We start from the raw sequence: 22,459 nt of genomic DNA, 5'->3' as shown, positions 1-22,459 counted from the left end.
ACCTCACAGATGTAGCTTTGGCTGGTAATTGTACGGATAATGCGTACTACGGCTTCGGGTGTGAAACCATTTCCAGCCCACACCATAATACTGGATACAAGACCAATTCGATGCATAACCCAACAATCGAGAAGCTTTTCTGCACGATATCTCCAAACTAATCCGACTATCATGGTACTGCAGTCAAAAGTGCGATTCGTCCGAAAACACATTGTTATGGCATTCGGATGTCCATCTTCGTCATTAAGTGCAACATTGCAAACACAAACGTCTGTGGTTTAAAGATAAGCGACGCAATTAACACCTAGCGGGCAACTCATTGTACTGTAAACGATTTCGAATTTTTCTTGGAGACACTGATTGTTGGGTTACGGATTGCATTCGTTGTCATATGGTTTCGAATATGGCAGTGCTCTTCATCAATGCCATGCGAACAATATGCCTGCTTTCCTGTGGAGTAGTGTGAAGAGGCGGTTGCAAATTCTCTTGTCCGTCAGTTGTTCCCTCCTGCATCTACTGATTCCTTATTCCCATGTCTGTTGCTTGGTTACGTCCGACACGATGACCGATTTTCCGGAAGGATAATCCGCAATTTCTTTATTCTACGATTCTGTCTCGGTCGAACTCAGAAAGGTGCTGGAATGATGCTCGTGTTTTCCTATGAGCATACTGGAACTGTTACGAAAAAATATCTTACGAAAGAACAATTCACGTTATTCAAAACAGCAATCTTGCTTCCCTAAATATGTGGATTGTAAGGAATGCTGCATTCGCCCATGATCTGTGCATGCGCTGAAATCATAATTATTTGCATATTCAGTCGCGATACACACATGGTGTAAGTTTCATGCTGTTCCGATGCTTCCTTCATAATGTAGCACTCTGGATGGTTAGCACTTTATACATGTGTTGACAGATAAGAACTAGTAGTTGAGAAAAGAAAAGATCAGAAACCGAGTCTCGGTGTGTGGAGAGATCTTACAATGAAAGTTTAAAGGGAAAGTAATGTACGAAAATAGTTGAACATGTAAGAGCGAGGGAATCATATATTATGGTTTCAGTAAATAAAAGAGTAAGGAACAATTAATGCAAGATTTAAATTATAAGATAAAGCCATTAAACTGTATAATTAATCTGCCAAACGACATTCTGGGTTTACGATAAACGTTGGTTACTTCAAGTGGTGGAAAAAGGAACAGGGAGTCAGACAGCTGAGCATTCGTGGAGAAAATCTTTCCGCCGAACTTCAAAATATTTGTGAGTCTAAGAACATTTTACAAATTCATTAAAAAGAGGGTCTCTCTAAAGACTAAATTTCAAGCTGCTGTGAAAGCTGCGGCTTCGGCTATAAATTCACCTAAATTTCCGAATATCGCTTTCAAGAACATTTTCATGTCTAGATGAGGAACCTCTTTTAGACTATAAAAACAAGAAATAGCTCTACGATCTTGGTATGCAGTAACGTAACAGATGAAAGCTAACTGAAAATATGCTTTTAGAAATTCTTGTGCATCTAAAAATATAAAAACGTGCACAATGTAATTGCAATGCATACAGCAATTTGTCTGTTGGTTATATAAGCCAATTAAATACATAAATATATGGAACCACAAAAAACGTGCACAAAGTAAGAGCGATGCATACATTGGCTTGTCTGTTCGTTATAGAAGCCAATCAAATGCGTGAATATATGGATCTAGATCCAGGGACTGGTTTTATCAACATGTTTCCTTTGTTTTCTTGGTGTAAAAGTTTAAGAAATGTAAAAATATACCACGGAAAGCAGCTCTCGTCCTAGGCAATGTCTCTTCATACCCTGATGCAGAACATTTGCGGCACAGAAATACTAAAGTCTTTTTTCTTTCCTCATGTGTAATTTCATTACGTCAGGCAATAAATCAAAGGGTTATCGTAATACTGAAGAAGACGTACTGGGGTAAAACTCCTTCATTGTTAGTTTCATTTAGAGAAAGGGCATGACATGATAGAAAGATTAAAAAAGCACTGTTGATTTTGTAATGAGATTCAAGCCATAAGTAATGTTCTTTCTCAGAGAATGTTGTTTGAAATTTGAGGAAATGTGTTCTAAGCGAATTCAGAAGAGTTCAAGTCTTATGAAAGCGGATTCTAAAGTTGCGAGAAAACTGCTGATGTTGATATTGATGAGTAGATAAGGCAGGCTGAGTATTATTACTTTCTAAGAAGACAAATAGTTGAAATGAAAAGAAAAGCTTTGAAGAACCAGAAATATTATAAAGTAGAAGACGATGAGGAAGTTAAAGACATGATTTACACTGATTGGCTGAAAGCTAGTGAGGAAACTATTTATTTAGAAGAATAAGATGTTTTTGAAATAGATTTTATTTTCTTCCGTCGCATCGCTTACATGATGAAGCAATTAGAAGAAGTAATGAATGCTAGAGACAGTCGGTTACCATTGAATTATTCTTGAAAGAGGCATCTAGATAGTTATCTACAGATATGTAATTTTTTATAGCTATGCAGCTCAGAAGTGTGTTAAAAGAATTTAGAAGGTGGTTTTGCAGCAATGTATTGCATTATAAGCTGTCATTTTTAGTAACTTGTCATTTATTCGGTTATTACTGTAAAAAAATTCAGTTCAATGTTGCACCATTTAGTGATTTAAAGTAAGAGTTTGTATATATAATAGCAAAATATTTCACTTGATTTTTATAGTGCACTTGAGTTTGATGAAATCGCCGCAGTCCAGTTTTTCAACCATTTTAAAGTAGCATACTGCAGCCAGTCAAACCAAAGCATTCAACATTTTCCCATGTTTCCATGCTTTGAAAGTTTAACGTCGGCTGTTTTCATGTGTTCGTGGATAATCGATGCTGTATTTGAGAGTTATAAGGTATGAATACTTCTAGTATGATTTGATTATGTATGGGCATTAAAATTTGTGTACAAAGTGGCTGTTAAAACCCAGTCGTAGTAATTATTTAATGATTTTGTTAGGGTGAACAGCGCTAGTTCTAAAGTCCATTTTTACCATTTGGTTGTTACTCTTATATCTAACGTAACTGAAAAGAACTCTAAAAACAGATTCCTGGGTATTCCTAGGTAAGAACATTGTTCATAACGAATTGTGTCTTTCAGTTAATATAAATAAATACATTATATTAATTCTGTAGGAAACACTTTTGCAATGCTTTTTCTACATAGTTATAAAGCCCCTAGGATATACACAGAGATCCCTTTCATAAGTGTTGATCAGTATATCTGTATAGATTTCTGTATGTATGCATAACGAACCAAGCATATACTGTAAATAATTAACTGGGGATGTAAACAATGACGGAATAGAAATTATACCCACTCTTGGGAACCTGAGTAAGTAATGTCTTGATACATTTATTAAATAATTTTGGGAAAATCAGAAAATTATGTGTGTGTGTGTATATATGCATTTTAGGTATAGAGTCATCATTTTTATAATTGATAGAGGCAGAAAAGAAAAAAATGGCAAAATTTTACAAGCTTCAGAAAATTTTATCCCAAATAAAACTTTGTATAATGTGTATAGGAAAATAATAATAAAACTTTGTTTTTGTTAATTTAACTTTCTAAAAGTGTTCTGTAAGAATGCAAATGATAAAGATAAGTAAAGAATTCATATATGTAAATATTCTGTCACATCACTATCAAATCATAACAGTGGTTCTAGTGTTTGTAAACACTAGAAATAATTCAGATAAAATAACACGCCGAAAAATTATTACCGAACCATTATCCTCAGCCTATCCTTATACCGAACCATCATCCTCATCATTTGCGCTTTGGCAGCTGAGGATGATGGTTCGGTAAAACAATCGAAACAAGTCCTGTGAAAATTTGCAAATATAACGCTGATTTTTGTTGTTCGACTTCTAAATTAACACTAGAAATAAGTAATATATTAGAAACACATAATTCATCTAAAACATTTAAAAATGCAATTTTGATTTGAAAATTTAAATATTGTTGAATGAAACTAAATTTATGGTTTAATTTTTCTCTAGATGAAAATTTTGGTACACTGTCAATCATTACTGAAAGTGAGGGAAATTTCAGATTATCATTAGCTTACTATTATTAAGTATGCTTAATATCCAAGTTTTTCTTTCTCTGCAAAAATTCTCTGAGAATGAGAGCAAAATTAAATGAATACTTTTAAAAATGCACTTGGAATATTTTAGTGAAGTTGTAAGGATCTTAAGTTTTACTAACGCTTATTTTATTTTAAATCTTTACTATCACTTCTTATTTTCTACTTCCGGCCAGAATTAAAAGCGTTAACTTATTTATGCAAAATTTGTCTGGCGAACGCCAAGTACTTAAGTTGTGGCTTTTTGCCAAGCGAGAGAGAGGAAGGAGTTAGTCGAAGCAGGCCGCTTACCTTAGAAGTTTTACTCAGTTGCTGGTTGCCTTCCAGGCCAGAGGTTTAATCCTCTTGATAATTTTAAACGTATTGTAGTGTTAACAGTTCTCTGTACTACATACGGCTTCCTGTTAATATAAGGCCAATCTTCCACGTTTATTATTTCAAAGTTAAGTTAGAGTTTAGTTATATTTTTATATTCTTACGTTTAGACCACAAGTAGTGGGTCTTTGTATTCCGAAGTACGGAAATTATTGTAAAGAGAGAAAAATAAAGGGTTTTGTATACCCTTCTTGTCTGCAGAATGGAAAAGAAAACTTTTATTTTAATTAAAAGGGCAGGGAAGTACTTTTTCTTCAATGTCCGAGTTAAAAAATTGGAAACCTGGGATAAAACCTGTTTCAAGAGACTTAACTTTCTGATTTTTTCACCACAGAAGACGTCATTGATGCAAATTAAGGTAAAGATAATTTCATAAAAATATTTCATAAAACATCCTTATAATTTACCATGTTTCATTAAGAATTATTTAAACCAGAAAGTATACTTAGTTATTTAAATTAATTTAATTATAGAATTTGTGTATTTTATTTTCATATTTTTAGTTTAGTATGTGTTGTGTAAACTATGAACCTACATATTTTAAACCAGTACTTTGAGTGTTTTTCCTCCTGAAAATAACTGAATAAACGGTAAAAGTCTAAAAAATTATTATCGAATTTTGAAAAAATTTTAATTGAGTTCCAGAGATATGATCAAAGTAATGCAGTTAAATTATCAACTCAGTGCTAATGTAATAAAATTTAGAATTAAATATTTCAGGGTTTTTTCCAACCCTAAAACAATTATTATTTTATCTGATGTGTCGCTCTGTACAATTGTAGGACTTGGAGGATCTTTTGAATAATACATAAAGATTAAAAAAAAGTGACGTTCTGAATGGAAACTTCTTCTACCGCAGCCTCCACTCAGCGTCTTCGAATGTGGAACGCGCCATCCAGATTTTGTTGTAGGAGTTTCAGTTACAGTTATGGTTCGGCCGTTTTCTACGTAGCCAATGAAGAACTTTAAGAAAAAATGTGTTAGGTTAATAATTTTTGTTACTGTGAAGTAGCCGTAGGTAGCTGCTTACTGTCTCAAACAACAAAGATCGCTGTAAGTTACATACATTTACTCTTCCTTGTTCTTAACCGCACACAGAATTTGGTTTTACCCCTGAGAATATTCTTTCCTACAGAAAGGACATTAATGTTTAATTTTTGAAACATGCTGCACAGGAATAATAAAACTCAAGGCGTGAAGAAGAAATATATATATGAAATTAAATACTTAACGCCATAAAACGCGAACCATAATAAAGAGAAACTAGGGCGACACACGGCTGGGCAAAAAGATTATAGTTTGCTTGCAATCTACTCTGTATTCTCTTCTCATATTCTATATCCGGAGTATTGTCTGTCGATGCTCCTGTACTCGCAGATGCTTTACTGGCCGGATAATAACTTGCTTCCAATGTACTCTGCAGCCTCTTCTAATATTTTATATCCAGCAGTACTATCTGTCGATGCGTCTGTACTCCCAGATCCATCGACAGTGAGCTTACACGCACTGTTCTGATGAATAACACTTCTTAAACGTCTTAAAGTATCTTACACAACGCACCTTATCCTAAACTCGAAGAGTGAGTATCCGCACACTTTCCGAATTCAGGATGGGATACGTTGGTAAAATGCTTAAAGAATGGTTGCTTGTGTACAGTGTTGACGATGAACTTACTTTACAATTTCCGAGGGCTCCACTATAATTTATTTCGACTGAGTATTGAACGCAAATCTCTCTGTTTCTTTGCCTGTTAAGTCAGTATAATTATAGGAACTGTAGACATTATTCTTACTCATTGAAAAGTTTAAGTGGCATTTATTATAACGTATCCAAACTGAAAGTGCAATGTATTAAAATTAATAAAAATTTCCTTTTTGAATATAAAATTTTCTGTTGTCAACATAAACTGAAAATAATTTCACTGAAAATAATTTCATGGAAAATATTTCGGTTCAAACGTATACCTGCTAAAACTAGAATCGTTGTCACTATGGCGTTTGATGATATCATTAGTTCAGCTGTCCAAAAAGCAGATTCTAATGCAACCACTCGACTAATCAATGTTATCAGTCCTTCTATAAGTGCTCCATATGCCATGTGCACCTGAAACCGAAAAATGAAAGTAGATGATTTTAAAACTTCATATGCTATGTAAAATATCAGTACTCGATAAAAAAATTTAAAATACATTAGTTGATGATCTGAAACTACCAAAGAACTTCCTAAAGTCAGCGTAACGGCACGTAACAAAACTACCGAGATTGCATCTGTTAGAGATAGACTAGAAAGGTTTTTATTAATTGGAAATAACGTGAAATGCACTACAACGTTAAAATTATTAATTTCTATGATCCAATAAATGTTTTTATTTAAACAATTGTAGGATTTTATGTTAATTATTATGATTATAATCTTTACTTTTTCGTTCCGTAATCCTCACCATAATGTAAGTTAGTTGCTGCGCATTTAATAACTAACTTACATTTTGAGTTTGAATATTTTAGAGAGCTTCTGGCAGCCTCGTCTTTCTACTACCGTACTATCGCCCAACTCTGCCAAAATTTTATTCTGAATTTAACATCTTACCACCCGACGTTTAAAATACGCGCCGTTAATTATCATGAGCCATTTAAGTAGTCTATTTGGTGTGTAGTCTCAGACTGTGTTACCTATATTAAATTTAACATCATCTTATGTTATGTTAAATGCACGCAAGTAGCGGAAGTTCATCTGTAGCACATGTAGTGCTTTCTGTTCATTTGAGAGTTAAAGAAAAAGGTTCCTTGAACTTTCTTACGACTTGATCATTTGCTTCAGGCTAAAGCTAAAACTCACTTTGCAGCCTAATCGGGTCTGTGGGACATTGAGATTAGCTTCCAGACATAGCAGAACTTTACAAAATGAAGAAAAGTTCAAAATTTGTTTAATATTTTAGCTCAGAAATTCAGTTTAAGTTTTTAACGAATAATAATAGAGTATTATGCCCAGAAGACGAAGAATACATTTGACAGAATACAGTTAGCAATCAGGATGAAATTTAATTTTAAAACTAGATGTAATTGAAAATAGTTCACAAAGAAGGTTAGATCTAATTATTATGGAAAAACATTTTCAGCAAATAACGCAGGAAAATCAGAAGTACAGCAATATGTTTTTTTAAAAAGAGGTGACTGGGAGCCAAAATTACCTCCTCCTTACGGGTACATTCCATGGCAGCAATCCTGCACGTCTGAGCAAAGAGCGTAACTCTGCCTTGCTTCTGAATTAAGATTTTTCCTAATGGCATTAGAAAATTGTATTCAAAAACTGTTTTATGTGTGATGTTTAATATTTTAGAGAGCTTCTGTCAGCCTTAAAATTATAACCTTTTATTGTTTTAACCTTTTATTGTTAAACTTTTAACCTTTTAATCTTTTATTGTTTCAAACATTTAATCTGTTTAATTTTTATCTATACTCCCAGATGAAATTTGCATTATCTTTTGAAAATCTCTGCAGATCCTCGCACTGGCTTATGGAAACGTTTATTTCGTTTTAAGATCCAGGGGCCGCAATCCCTGAGTAAATAGTACAACTTCTCTCTTCCCAGGATCAATTCGCGACGAGGATGCTGGTTGTAGCGGGGATTTGTTTTCTTCTCCAAGTGTAATGTTAGTACAATTCAGTTTCCTACAGAAACACGTCACACAAAGGAAAGCATTAAAAAAACGGCTGGCTTTGGCGAAAACCAGTTAATGAACCGACCACCTCGAGTTAAAAATCTAACAAACGTAGTGTAGCATTTTTTTTTGTCTGCATCCATATGAAAAGAATTGGTCAGTCAACTAACTAAAATTCAGAAATTTAATTCAATGTATGTTGTAGCAAATGTTATATAACAGGTGACATTTAAGAAAGGAACAATCGATTTACCGTTGCCTCGCGCTACTTTATTTTCTATTTTTGTTACCCGGCGAAATGTTTTATGCAACTAGCTTGGCATTTTGAATATTCCCATATTTCTACTGTATTAATTTAATCTTGAACTGATTTTAGTAGACGAAACTCATATAGCTTTTTATTAGAATTTTATAGTTTTTTAACTTTATTCTGTGTTATGCCGATGAGGCAGATGTTCTTCTTCCTTTTAAACAAGTCCTTAGTGTTAGGTTTACGTCTACCTGATTCGTTTAATGCATACTTCATACTAACCTTTGGCTAATAAGCTTTTTCCAAGGTTTGTATATCCTTTGTCAGCTTAATATATTCCAGCATTTTCTGAGCATGAGAAATTAAGAATTTTCTAATCATCCACAGGGACATTTTTGCTTAGTGACATAATATAAATTTTAAAAGGGATTTTAGGGAATCAGTTTCTTACAGACAGGTGACCTAAGCTCTTTATCTAATTTCTAAGAGTAGTACTTTTGGATGTTAAGCATCCGAAGTTATTAGGATTCATGAACTCCTTATAAATTGATAGTATACTACTTGAAATTTGAAGGAACATTCGGTGGACATTTACATGAAGAAATTAAGAAGAAAGGATGATTACAATTATTTCTAAAATATACTTATTTTAATATTTGCTTAGCTCACCTGTAAACCGGCTTGGCATTCTGCTGCGGTATGAAGAGCTTCATGCTCAGGTATCATGTGGAAAGACCAGATGTAGTTCAACCATCTGTAATAGGTAGTACAAAGATATAAGGAAATTATAAAAGTGTGTATTGTTAATTTTAGCAATGATTCGGATTTATCAAAACACGAAATTTAGTTCGTATTCCTGCTGAAATCATCATTAAAACCAACATTTCTTGAAAATACTTTTTTAATTAAAACTATACAATTGTGACTACAGTTTTGAGAGAAGTTGTTGGTTGAGAAAAACATCCACAAAGAATTTTTGATAAGAAATATTTACTAACCTCATCATCAGTATTTTAATAATGAAATCATAACAAGAATTAATTTTTTAAGAATCAGATTTAGAATGTAAAGGCAAAATTCTGGATTAAAATTCGTTAATAAAAAATTACTCTATCAAGATACGCCAAACATTAAAGGAAACACGTTTCTATTACCAATAAATTGCCTCACTCAGTATGTAAAATTTCAGCATTAATTCTGTGTATAAGTTTCTCAGTAAATTCAAGCAATAGGAATTAAAGATGTGAAGAACTCCAACAATCAAATTTCCTAATATTTTGAATGTTATTTGACCAAACCTGATCTTTAAACCTCGAATGCGATGAATTTTCACTTGTAAAATGGAATACATTTTATTTCTGGGCAAGTGCTTTATGCTTCAGAAAGGTTATTAATCTTGAGTAGTTATTAAAGTTTTGTTTTTATAGAAAAGACTGATATTGATACTAAATGTTTCTTCAGAATGCTTAATAAAGTTAAATCTCGATCTAAAAATGGAGAAGGGAAGTTAAAATGTATTTTCTATACCCGGAAATTTATTATAAGAGAAACTGACTGGAAATGTATAAAGACCTTGGAAAATTTTAATAAATAAATAACAGTGAAGTACCGATGTCACCAGTTACGATAAGTTTTAGATTTTGCTCAGCTAGCAAAGTTACCCGCTTTACTGCCAAGTTGCATGTTATGTAAACTTTTGTTGCAGAATTTCTGCCTCAAAGATAAAAATGCAAACATAAAAAAACCTCATGCAATGCATATTATTATTATATCGAAGACTACGATGCGTATGCTTTGCATTAGCAGTGACAGTTTGGGAAGGATTTAAAATAATAACACATGCTCGAAAGCATTGTAAAATATGTTTCTTACAGCCTCGTTTATCTGATCGTTTAAAGATGATGCCGAATCCCATTATTTATTTATTTGCTTTTTAGCCGCCTAGACGGTATTGTGGTTAGGGGAGCCTGACTACGATACGAAGGGCTCGGTTTCGAATCCCGGAAAAGGCATGGATGTAAAATTCTCTGTCTCTTCATAAGATGGTATCGGTGGCCGCCTATTAGGTGCCTCTACAATAAAATGGCCACCACCTCTGGCCTTCATAATGGACAATGCCGTTATAGGCAAGTGCCCGTCATTATTGAAAAAATATTTTTAGCATTAAGAAAGTGGTGAAAATGTTTCTGTCTTGAATCCCTGCGTTGCTGTTTTTCGAATATTACAAAATATGGAACAGTTATCTGCCTAAGGGGAGGAATATATTCAAGTTACATACGGGAAAAATACGAAAACGCCCTTGCAGTTAAATCTTTGGCCCACTAGTTTTTTGGAGTGTTTTTTAATCTTAAGTGCAAGAGAAAATAAATTTATTCAAATATTTCAGAATTCATTAAAAGTCAGAAGATAAGGCTTACGTATAAATATTGCTATAACGAAAAATTTAGACGTACAAGCAAAATTAGATTTGTTATAACTTTTATTATTCATTTATTTGACTTTAAGTGTAAGAGCCATATTTAAGCTTGCCTTACCTATTAGGTAATTTCTAACGTTTTGTGTAATCTGGCGTAATCAAGCCAGATTTCAATCAATTTGTGTGATCAAGTCTAATTTATATTTACAGTTCGCATTTTTACAGTTTACACATTCTGGGTCGATTTTACATTCCCAGTGATTGCGACTCTTCTGAAAACAGCTGGTACAAATAATTTCCTTATCACATTTTCTATGAAAGTGTCCAAATGCCTGACATTTGAAATACCTATCTACATTCAGGTATCCTTTAACTGAAATGCAGAACCATTTCAAATTAACTGAAGTTCATAATTGCTTTGACCTTTTCACGTTGTACCGTTGTAACCCAATGCACTTTTGTGTACTTAGCCTTGATTGAATATAACAGTTCTATTCCACCAGCTTCAAAAATTTTATTCTGTTTCTTTACAGCATCTTGAACTTAATCTCTTTTAAATTAAACATCAGTATCATACATATTTATTTTAGGCCTTTTTCTTTGCCGGAGATTTCATATAAATCACTTCCTTAAGCAAAGGATTAATTTTAATCTCGTCTTCTAAAACGGTAACATCTTTTTTATTGAAACATTAAACTACTATACCACCATTATTGACCTTTGAAAACTTCTAATTCCTATTTTTAATTTTGTAGGATCTATTGTTTCAATAATTTTTATCTTAATTTCTCCAGAAGAAGATATCCTTTTTTAGGATACAACAAATTTACATATCCTCTTTTTTCTTAACTTTGTCTCCTCTTTGTAAGATTTTGTTCTCAAGAATCTTTTATTCTATCACAATATCTACAAAGGATTGTTGTGATATTTTTTGAGGCTGCCTAACAATAAATTCCTTTAATTTTCCTTTCAAGGTAGAAATCTCTAATGCTTGAGATATAATATTTCTGAAAAGCATTTATTGTGTTTTAAAAATCTTCTTGCTTAAGGATAAAGTGATGCTAATTGATTCTTCTACGGAAGTCTCTAACTTACTGAGCTTCTATACAATTGCTTAGAGTTACAGTCACTATTTGTATTTCTTGATTCATAGTAAATCAGATTCAACCGAGACTCTAGGGTTTCCTCGGGAGGAAACTGAGTTTGGTGTAAATGATAAACGTAAGACATATAGGGCTTCCTCCCACTGCGAGACTGAGCCGCATAATGAGTTCCTTCGCCCCTTAGAACCAGTCACAGAGATTCAACCTCCACTCTCGCTCCTTAGAGAGAAGGACGCATCGCTTAAAGCGACACTTAACACTTTTCCAACTAAGTTTTCATTTTTGTTTATTATAACCAAAAATATTTTATAAAGAAAGTCGATTGCAATATAGAAATCTGGTGGCAATTCCTGTATTATTATTTAGTTTACTGTGCAAAGACAGAAAACTCTATCTGTAAAATTTAGGATTGATTTTTAAGGTTTGTCATTTGAAATAACTTAATCAGGAAGAGAACAGAATATTGGTTAGTATAATCCATTGCTCTTGCTGTAGTCTCGAAAACCGAGTTTCTGTTTTCTAAAAGACCAGTCGGAGCTTTGCAAAGAATTAATACTGGTTTTTAGTAATGTTTAGGGTATTTTTCACGTACGTTAATGGGCCAAAATGATGCACTAAATTGATTGCCTTTTATAATGCGGATTACGAAAAGACAAATTGTACTGCTGATGCAGAGGGTTCATAAGCTCAACTTTAACTATTCTTTAAAATTACTGTAGTCAACCATTTATCGAGGAATAAGACCGCTGAAGAAGGGTAGTTCATCCCAGGTAGTTGCCTTGAACTAAAAAGCATCAGCTTTGTATACAAACTTCATTGATATTCTAAAAACAGGAAATTCTTTAACAGAAAGATTGCCTGCAGCCCAGTACGGCTAGGAACGCTATTCTACTGAAACATAAACATGAACAACTGTTGCCATTCACACAAACTCAACAGTAAAATAAAGCATGCTGCCAGTAACAAGGTTATTGTAAAAATCACAACATAAACAGTGAGAAAATAAATAAGGCGAAGAAAAAAAGAAATGCAAATATTAAATATACATCTAACACCAGGTTCGAACCTCAGCGAATGACTGTATCAATGTTTTCGTGGTTTCTTCCATGTGTAACGTGAATACAACCGGTTTCTCCAAGATAGGTTCTGCACGAAGACTTCCCTGTTTTTAGGCAGAAAGCTCTGCGTGGTTTTCTGTAATCAAATAATCAGGTCTAATTCCTATACAGCGTAAGAATTCATTGTACATGATAAATATTCCGAGGAGATTTCGCTTGGTTGGTTAAAAGTACAAAAACAGTTTCGAAATGCTAATTCATGTTTACATACTTATATACATATCGTTTACTTATGCATACATATATTTTTTTTTCTGATTGATAATCTGGATTCTTTTTAACTAACTCAGATATTCATATTATTTGCCTGGCTTTTTCTGTCATATTATTTGTCTGATTCATCATGGAATTTATTGCATTCTTTAATCCATTATTTAAAAGCTGGTTATGCCTCATAATAAATATGATTAAATGCAGGTATTATTAAAATGAAGTCTAGGATACATTTTGAAAATTATAACTTGCCCATGGGAAATAGCTGAAGCTCGATTTTCTGGATACATCATTTATAGACTTGATAACTAAGTAGGATTTCACGTAAAACACCCGGTTTTTGAATGTTTCTTTCATTTAACTGAGAGATTAATGATGTTTTCTTACATTTTGAGAGTTTCTCTAACACTGTAACCGAATAGAAAACATAGCCTGAATTTAGGACATGAGCAAATTGAAAACGCTTCATGTTAGCTGACGCAAAACTATTTCTCATAGTAATATAAACAATATTATCGTTTTAAAATTTAATATTTGTTGAGAAATATACTCTGTGTTTATGCATGTTTACGAAAATCATAAAGCTGTTCATGCTTTTCGATAAACGTTAAATTTACAGTAAATATGTGGATATATAGGAAGATATGGCAGTGCTGTAATTCAGCGCTTATTACATCTCTCAGTTTAAGGATGAATTCGACGCAATCGGTAGAACGTTTTAAAAACTTACAGAGATGTGATTGCTCCGCCAATTGCTTGTCCTAGAACCTTTTTCATCACCTCAGCATTGAAACCAGATCCAAATAAGCATTCTTCAAAGGGACCGCACGGGCAGGCTTCGGCATCACCCCAGACGGAACACCACCAGAAGCACACAGCTAAAAGAGCAAGACCAAGCCCCAAGTAGCCGTGAATTTCATACACCACACCTTTTAAATGTAAAGGAGAGACGTAAGAGTGATGTTAGTTGCAGTAGTTTTTCAATAAAAAAGTTTATTGAAGAAAATGATTGATAAACATATTTTTTTAAAAGCAAAAGACACATATCGATTGAAACAATGACCAGGTTTGAATACCTACTTGAATACCCTAATTAAAAGTTTCATTTTTAAATTTCTCTTCTTAAAGTAAACTATAATAATAAAAATACTTGAAATAAAATAACAACTCAGCAATAGTTAACAAACGAATAAATTCCAGAAATGTAAGGATATTTAACACTAACGTACAAAAAGCAAAAAAAGAACAGTACTGAGAGAACAGTCAAAGAAGAATGCACAAGACATATACTGCGCTTGATTAAACTCTTAGGTGTTCCCGCATCGCATGCTATAAAATCGATATATATTATTACTTTCATTTTAAAATAAGTTATAAGTAAACTTAAAAAAAGTTCATGAAAATTCTCTTCTTCTTTGCAAAGTAAATGTTTGATTTATTACTAAATTTACAACGCCTTTTTTATATGCTACGCTTGTAATTATCTTAAATACCTTCTTCTCAAATTTCTTTTAAGTTTCAGAGATGCAACGACAAGGTATCAAGTGTAATTATAGCTTGAAATCCTAGTAGATTGAAGAAGACTATGCACTCGCTTTCATAAAGTTTTCTACATGGTATGGATTTTAAGAAGGAGCCGTGATAAGCTATTTATCGCATAATTTTGACCTCAAAGTCTTTCATATACTACATGCATTTGAATAGTTTTCATGAATTCTTAATTAAGAAGCAGGTTACTTATTTCTAATTAACTTCATTTTAATTTTTATGTCTCTGTTGACGGTTAGGTTTCTGAAAGTATATATTCGTAATTAATGCAAAAGTATATCCATGATAAGGGATTTCTTTCAATGGCTTCTCTAAGTTTTGGAAGGCATTGTCTTATGCTTGATTTAAACATGCATAATATGCGCAAAGATTTAGGTGCTCGTTGTATTTATCCATATTATATAAAATAACTTAAAAGATCATTATGCATATTTATAAATTTATGTATGTATGTCCTTTATGAATGTATATATTATTGTACTATATCAACATTTTGTCATCAATATTTATATTTATATATTAATTGTATAATAATTTTCTTAAGATAAATATTATGCATTTAAATACTAAAATTATGCGCAAACTTGATTGAATGCTTAATACAAGTAACTCAGTCTTACTCTTTAAAAGCAAATGTGATTAATTTTAGAATAAACTATAATGAAAATTAATGTAGAGAAGAAGATATGCAAGCCACTTTTTATCGCGTTTCTTCTCTTTGTTTTCTGATCATGAGCATACTTCAACCCTCTCAGCGTTATAGACGTAAAATTCCGTATAGAAGAGTGGCTTTCTTATTCATTAAGCATGGAAATTTCTGCCAGTTTTTAATGCATCCGATATAGCTTGGATGTATATTGGAAGAAAAGGGATCGGGTACAAAGTGAGAGGGTCTCTTTTTAATTTTAATCAAGAAAATACCATTTATTCATGACATTTTGAGGAACTTTGAAATTTCATGGCTAAATACGTAACGCTAGGAGGGTCAAATAAAACATTAATTTTATCGTTTTGAATTAAGGAATATTTTTAAAAAAAAGCAAGGAAAATTACTATTAAATATTTTTGGAATTTCAGAAAGACAACAAAATACGTAAAATGTTAAAAGCCTCTAACAGCCTGTGTTAACTTTCATGCCTGTTTTTATGCCATCAGGAAATTTTTGAAATATACAGTAAAACCTACATTATCCGAGATAAAGGTTGGGATGGTAAGTACCTCAGATAATCAAAAGCTTGTTTAATAGGGACTAAATTTTAAAGCATGCCAAATTTATTTCCGTCACATTTTTTTAAATTGTTTATTTCAGATTCCTAAGTTAAGTGCGCAAGTGTGCTATTAGCATTTTACCAATTTTTATTACTAGATAATTTTTTTTTCTCTAGTTAAAAAATCGATCCAAGTAACAAGAAAGATTTTACTTCGTGGCAAAAATACTTATAAAAATCTCATATGAACAAACTCAACCCAAATTAACGCAAACTGTAAAGTTTTTGTTGAAATTTTGACATAAATTTTTATGAAATGTTACTTTTTTCTTAAGCTATTTTCTGTTACAATCAAATACTACGACTAATAAAAAAACACCATAAAGTATTGCTTTAAATATTAAGGTGCTTTGCTCAAGGATTCCGAGCTTTCCAGCGGTGGTAGAGTGGTAAAGCCGCCGAATGTTGGTATTTCAATCTAGGTTTAAATCGTAGTGCATGGTCTAGCTTCGTGAGAACTTTCGTGGAAGTTGTCGTAGTATAATTATTTTCAATACGAAAATTTTTCTCAAGGATATCATCCACAGTGGCATCCTCCCTTTAGGTAGATAGCTCTGGTATGCTTTGCCATAATCAGAAAAACTAAAATCAAGGTTGCAGCACGGCTAATTTTTACATTGCTTATTTCTGTTTCATTATTATCCTCAGCATTACTCACATCACTGCAGTTTCTTGTTGTTCGCCAGATCTACGTAACGAACGATTCCTTCGTTACTGAAGATCTAAAAATTTGCCTTATTGTTTTCTACATTTATCTATTCCGAAACATTCTCTTGAGGGATGCTCTCGCATTCTTTTAGCCTCTGAAACATGTAGTAGAAGTAGATGTAATAGTACGGCATGAAAATAGCTCTTGACCACGGATATGAACCAAACAGGATTTTTTGCTATTTTCACGAAGTATATCCACTACCTGCCAAACTCCAGTTATAAGTGGATCGGCAATTCGAATAGTATACATATATAAATTGGAATGTTTTCGCATGGGCATACAGGAACGTTATTCAGTGCCTAGCGGTTGAAAATTGTGCATAGTTATACGGATATACATACTCATACTCGCTTATACAGATTACATTGTTATATAAGTATATTGCTAACTTTAAAAGAACTTAGTTATATCAAATGCACAACACTCTTATTATTTTTGAATACTTTACATGTTTCATCCAAAATTCAAATACTATTCAAATTTCAATTTGCTCGAGTGCACAATTATGAATACTGATTACAAGTTTTACGCTTAAAAACACAATACAATAATAAATTAATTTAGTTCACAATGCATGAATGTATTAACGCATTAGACTTTTCAATACAAGATTACGCTAATAAATTTATGTTAAAAGAACATACAATGAATTTTATTATAACAACACACTGAGACATACAATAGAATTAACAATAATTAATAATATATAATATAGTACAATTAATAATATATTAAATACATGATTTGTAAGACATTTTCTCCTTTTCTGCATGCCTTTGGGGTATAATTGGAAGTACGTCCGGCCGGCAATCGGAAAGTTCGGAGTTCGAGTCCCGGAGAAGGCATAAGTGATTCTTCATGTTTTTCGGCTTCATATAAGTCCAAAATCTCTCTATAGTGGCGAATTAACTAAGAAATATGGTAGACGATATTTCCTCCCCACCAGGATTTGGGGATTAGGTCTCCTCTTCATCAATTGTATTTAAAGTGGGGAAAAATGTAAGGTATTTTCTACCTCCTCACCGCATGATTTCGTAGTGTTATTAGAAGCACGTTAGGCTAGCAATCGAGAGGTTCAGAGTTCGAAATGTCAGTGAGAGTATTGCTGACTTTCTCATGTTTCTTGTTCCTAAAAATTCTAGATGTTTTCTAAATGTGACTCCTGAACTAAAAGGTGATGGATGATAATTCTTCAATACCCAGGTTGGCGGCTGGCTTCCGACCTTCCCGGTCTTCTTTTAAGTGGGGGAGAATATGAGGTACTTTCTTCCTCTTTATCCCGTGTCTTTGCGGTATAATTAGGAGCACAACTACCTGGAAGTCGGAAGGTCTGAAATTTATGATTCGGGGTAGGAATCTCTGATTCTGCGTGTTTCTCAGTGTCAGACTCTTCAGATCGACACAGTTTGCATTACGGTGACACACGAATATGATAAATATTGCAGCATGGAAATACACTAACTGAAGTTACGAAAAGGATGCACTAATACTAAAATAAAAAATGCAAGACTAATACTGTTGTCTTAAGTATGTAATTAGAAATGGAATATGTCTTGAACACGTGAGTTAGCAAAATTAATAGTCTAATAAAATAATGCAGTTACAATTAATACTCAAAACCACTAATCACATTAATACTTTCATACACTGATACACTAATATCATTAATATTCTACTAATAAAATAAATGCATAATAAAATTAATTATATTAAGAAAGCTGTGTAACCAAATTTGCAAAATGAGAATATTCAAATCCACTGTCTTTTGCAGTCTAAGATTATAAAAATTTAATTAATTAGAAGAATACAGTGCTGTTAATGCTACTGAAAGAATGCAATATTGCTAGTACAGTGCAATTAATATCTAAAAATTTGTGAGATATGTAATTTTCTGTTTTGCGTACGGTGCAATTTTATAACTTTTAAACTGTTTTTACTGGTAATTGTTTGTAATGTAATTATAAGTTGCTAAGACTGTTCAAATTAATGAAAAAAAAGAAGTATACTAATATAGTTACTAGAAAATGAAGGAAAATTTACAATATATGAATGCATACAGTTAGTAATATATACAGTTAGTAATATTAAAAAAACGTAATAGTGACAGTGTTGTCATAGCATAGAAAAAGCAAGAGTAACAGCGTTGTCCTAAGTATGTACTTGAAATATACGTAATAAAGTTAGTATTCATTTGAATTTGAATTCGATTTTCATTTCTAGATGTTTGCTTTTAATTCTAGAATTGCGGCATAAAATCTGTGGAAGAATGCGAATTGTCTCCGGACAAGTAGAAAGTTGCGCTTATTTTTTTTAAACTGCGCTGAAGCACTTTTCACTGAATGCAACATTATTAAATTGTCTACTGTGGATTAATATTAAATGCTAAGTCTTTTAAACTGCTTGAGTTCAGATTACCTGAAATCATTGAAGTGCAGCTGGCAAATGACACGAAAGTGGGATTGCTACGAATTTAATACCATTTAGTGTTGTTTTCATCTTTAATACACGTAAATCGTATCTTTTACAATAATGCACAGCAGGAAGGCCGTTAAATGACTCATCGAAAAGATCATTCACTAATTACGGAATCAGAATTTTACTGATTTTCTCTGCACTCTTTATAACGTTACTACATTTTCACAGTGATTTCTTTAAACTGATTGCAAGTTTTTTATGTGAGATCTTGGTTGATTCAGAGCCTATTAATACATGTTTTATTATATTTATGAAATCTTCGTTTAAATAGCTAAGCGTTTAATGAAGTTATTATTATTCTTTAAAAAATCAGAAATGCCTTTTGCACAATAAGAGAAATTATTCTGATAATTCCTTAACGGAGTTCTCTATCGTATCATTCAGTATAAAATCTAAAAATAATTGTTTTGTTTTTCCTCGAATTCTCGTTACAGCTGCTGCGGCATGCATCTTTTACATCACCGCGTAATCCAAAGAAAGCTAAAATGCGTAAAACAAATTAAATTATATGTATCGCTTTATCTACCTTAGATACATGAAAAAAGTCATTATAAAGCTTTACAGCTTGACAATAAAACATAAACATTAATTTACTTCAATACTCTGTTAATATAGAAATAGTGTTTCTGTATATTCCGGTATATGGATTTAGTCCTAAAAATAATTACTTTCTTTTGTTAACTGAATGGAATTACTGTACTTCGATTAGTTCCATTCATTGTCCTGAGAAGCCTTTGACTTGGTAACTTCAAATAAATAAATTAAATAATTTATTCCAACATCCGAAATCACAATACCGTTGATTAAGACCCTTCATAAGAAAGACCATAAGAAGACACAACAAGATCCTGTCTCTGATTTAATGGATTGATTTTTATTTTCCCTCACTTTTATTATTCTTCGTTTCGTCTCTAAGTCTTATAACTTTCAACTACTGCAGTAATTACTTTTAATTCTTTAATTCATAGAAAAAGAAAATTATTTACATTTTGTTATACAGTTCAAATTTCTGACGTTTTTCCATCGAAATCTGGAATTCATGTTTTTATCGATATTTAATTCTTATGTATTAAATTAATTTCCGAACTCTTCTTAAGAATACTAAAAGTTCCTTGAATTTACGAATGTATTTGGCTATAACAAGGAAAAAACACATAAATATAAATATATCATGTATTTTGAAAAGTTTTCTAAAAACTCGAAGATAAAAAATTCTTTATAATTTTAAGTATTAAAATTTAAATCGACAGGCTCCGAGTTTCGAAAAGACATTGAAGATTTCATTATTTTTGCACAAAAATCTCACTTTATTTTTAAGAAAGGAATATAATTTCCTAGTCTTTGATATTCCCTTCAAATTTTACCTTTTAAATACGTAATGATACACAGTTATTTTCTAAATTCGTGCATCTATTAGTAATACATCTTCAGAATCAGTGAAACTTGTCTGATAACGCCGAAAGGGAAATGCCTTCCTAATTGAGAAGCCATATTACAACGTTTTAAATTAACAATTTGTAGCTATTATATCCTTCCCCATAAGTACTGCTTGGAGGCTATCTCGTAGAGTCAGAGAAACCTTGATTGCTTTGCTACAAATATATTGACTAATTAGTTTCTTTGTCTCGTAGTTTTCATTCCAGGTATGCTTTAGCTCTAAGAAATGTCTGCCATACCTTTATGAATGATGTTGTATTCCTATGAGTTGATGCATTAAACGTAATTATTGCAATAATAAAAAATTCTGACACCCAAAGAAAAAACCTGAATAGTAAAGGTACGGAAAATAGAGATCAGTCTGATGAGCGAAAATCAGCAATAAATTGCTGCCCAAAAACCTAACAACAAGGAGACTAATTGACAGTATACTTACTACTATTATATGTGAAGGAATGTAATCGGTCAATTCATATCCAGACCGAAGAAAGCCTTTAAAACAAAGATGAGGAATCAACTATTAAAATAAACAAAATAAAAAAAATCGAAGTTTTTTAAAATCAGCAGATTATTTGAAAAGCTTCTTTCTACATACTTGAATATTTGCGGCTAACAAATGCCCGGGAGGATAGATAAGATGAATCCTGCAGAAAAGGTTGTGGAAGAATTTTTGTTTTCCTCACGAATAACGTGAATAAAGGCCAGTTTCCATCAGAAAGTCCTATACGAAGGCATACCATCCTTTAAGCAGATAATCCTTTAAGTGTTTTAAGTTGATTAAACAAAAATTTGGGAAAAAATGACTTGACTTGAAATCTAATTTTTCAGTTTCCAACATAAAAGCTGAAATGATATGAGCTTTTGTGTTTGAAGTCTCTCCACGCGCGGTAAAAAAAAACTAAGATTATATTTTTCAATAATGAGAAATATTTGCTCGTATACGCCTGCTTATGTAATAATAATAGCAGAAATAATAATAAAACTGAGCCGCCCAGACGGTATGACGGTATAGTGGTTAGGGGAGCCCTAACTACGATACCGAAGGGCCTGGGTTCGAATCCCGGAGAAGGAATGGATGTAAATTGTCTGTCCCTTCATAGGAGGCAAAGATAGCTCTATGAAGAGACGGACCTATTAGGTGCCTCCACGATAAAGAGACCACCGCATCTGGCTGTAGGAGTGGCCAGTGCCGGCATAGGCAAACGCCCGCCATTGGAAAAAAAATATAAAACTGAAAGTCTTGGAGCAGCTTTTATGCACTAATATTTGATAATCGGTCACATAAAAAGAAAAAGGTCTAGAGGGCAGGGGTTCTAAATAGTCATAGATGGGTTGATAGTACATCTTATTTTGGTACGACATGACTTCTTTCGCATATTTTCAAACCTCAGGTACGGATAAATTTATAAAAATATATATAATTAAAAATGTTATTATCAGGGAGCGGAATGGCAATTTATAGTATTAAATTGGAAAGAGTTTAGTTTTAACTGGGTAGTGTTTAGTTTAATTGAATCCGGCAAAGGGCACGAAGGCTATTTGCCTGGGGTTGATTTTGTTTGATTGCTTTGTTTCATTATGACAAAGTATGAGCGGGCTATCTGCAGAGGGATGCCTTTGTGGAGGATTTTCAGAGGGATATTTGGACACAATTGATTGATTATGGGTAAATCACAAAGGCAAGTAACTATGGAAAAATACGCGAATGTTTGTAAAAGAACTTGATAAGTTAGAGTTTGCAATAAGAAATATTATTGTGTTAAGTTTCCCATCGCCCC

The 22,459-nt window shown here is 32.5% G+C and overlaps 1 protein-coding gene across 3 annotated transcripts in view; it reads right to left on the bottom strand.

The window, feature by feature from the left end:
- Positions 1-22,459, bottom strand: part of AQP (aquaporin) — a 60,948-nt gene that overhangs the window by 5,569 nt on the left and 32,920 nt on the right. For all 3 annotated transcript variants that reach the window (XM_035353663.2, XM_085809015.1, XM_035353664.2), the window contains exons 3-5: positions 13,972-14,170; positions 9,061-9,145; positions 6,448-6,586 (exon numbers count right to left, since the gene is read on the bottom strand). In XM_035353663.2, the coding sequence (XP_035209554.1) occupies positions 6,448-6,586; positions 9,061-9,145; positions 13,972-14,170 (423 nt within the window). The remainder of the gene's footprint in view (positions 1-6,447; positions 6,587-9,060; positions 9,146-13,971; positions 14,171-22,459) is intronic.

Source organism: Stegodyphus dumicola, chromosome X2 (genome assembly GCF_044657685.1).
Source record: "Stegodyphus dumicola isolate Sdum_Otavi_A_Nest chromosome X2, ASM4465768v1".
NCBI classification, from domain to species: Eukaryota; Metazoa; Arthropoda; class Arachnida; order Araneae; family Eresidae; genus Stegodyphus; species Stegodyphus dumicola.
This window is presented reverse-complemented; position numbering and strand designations above follow the sequence as displayed.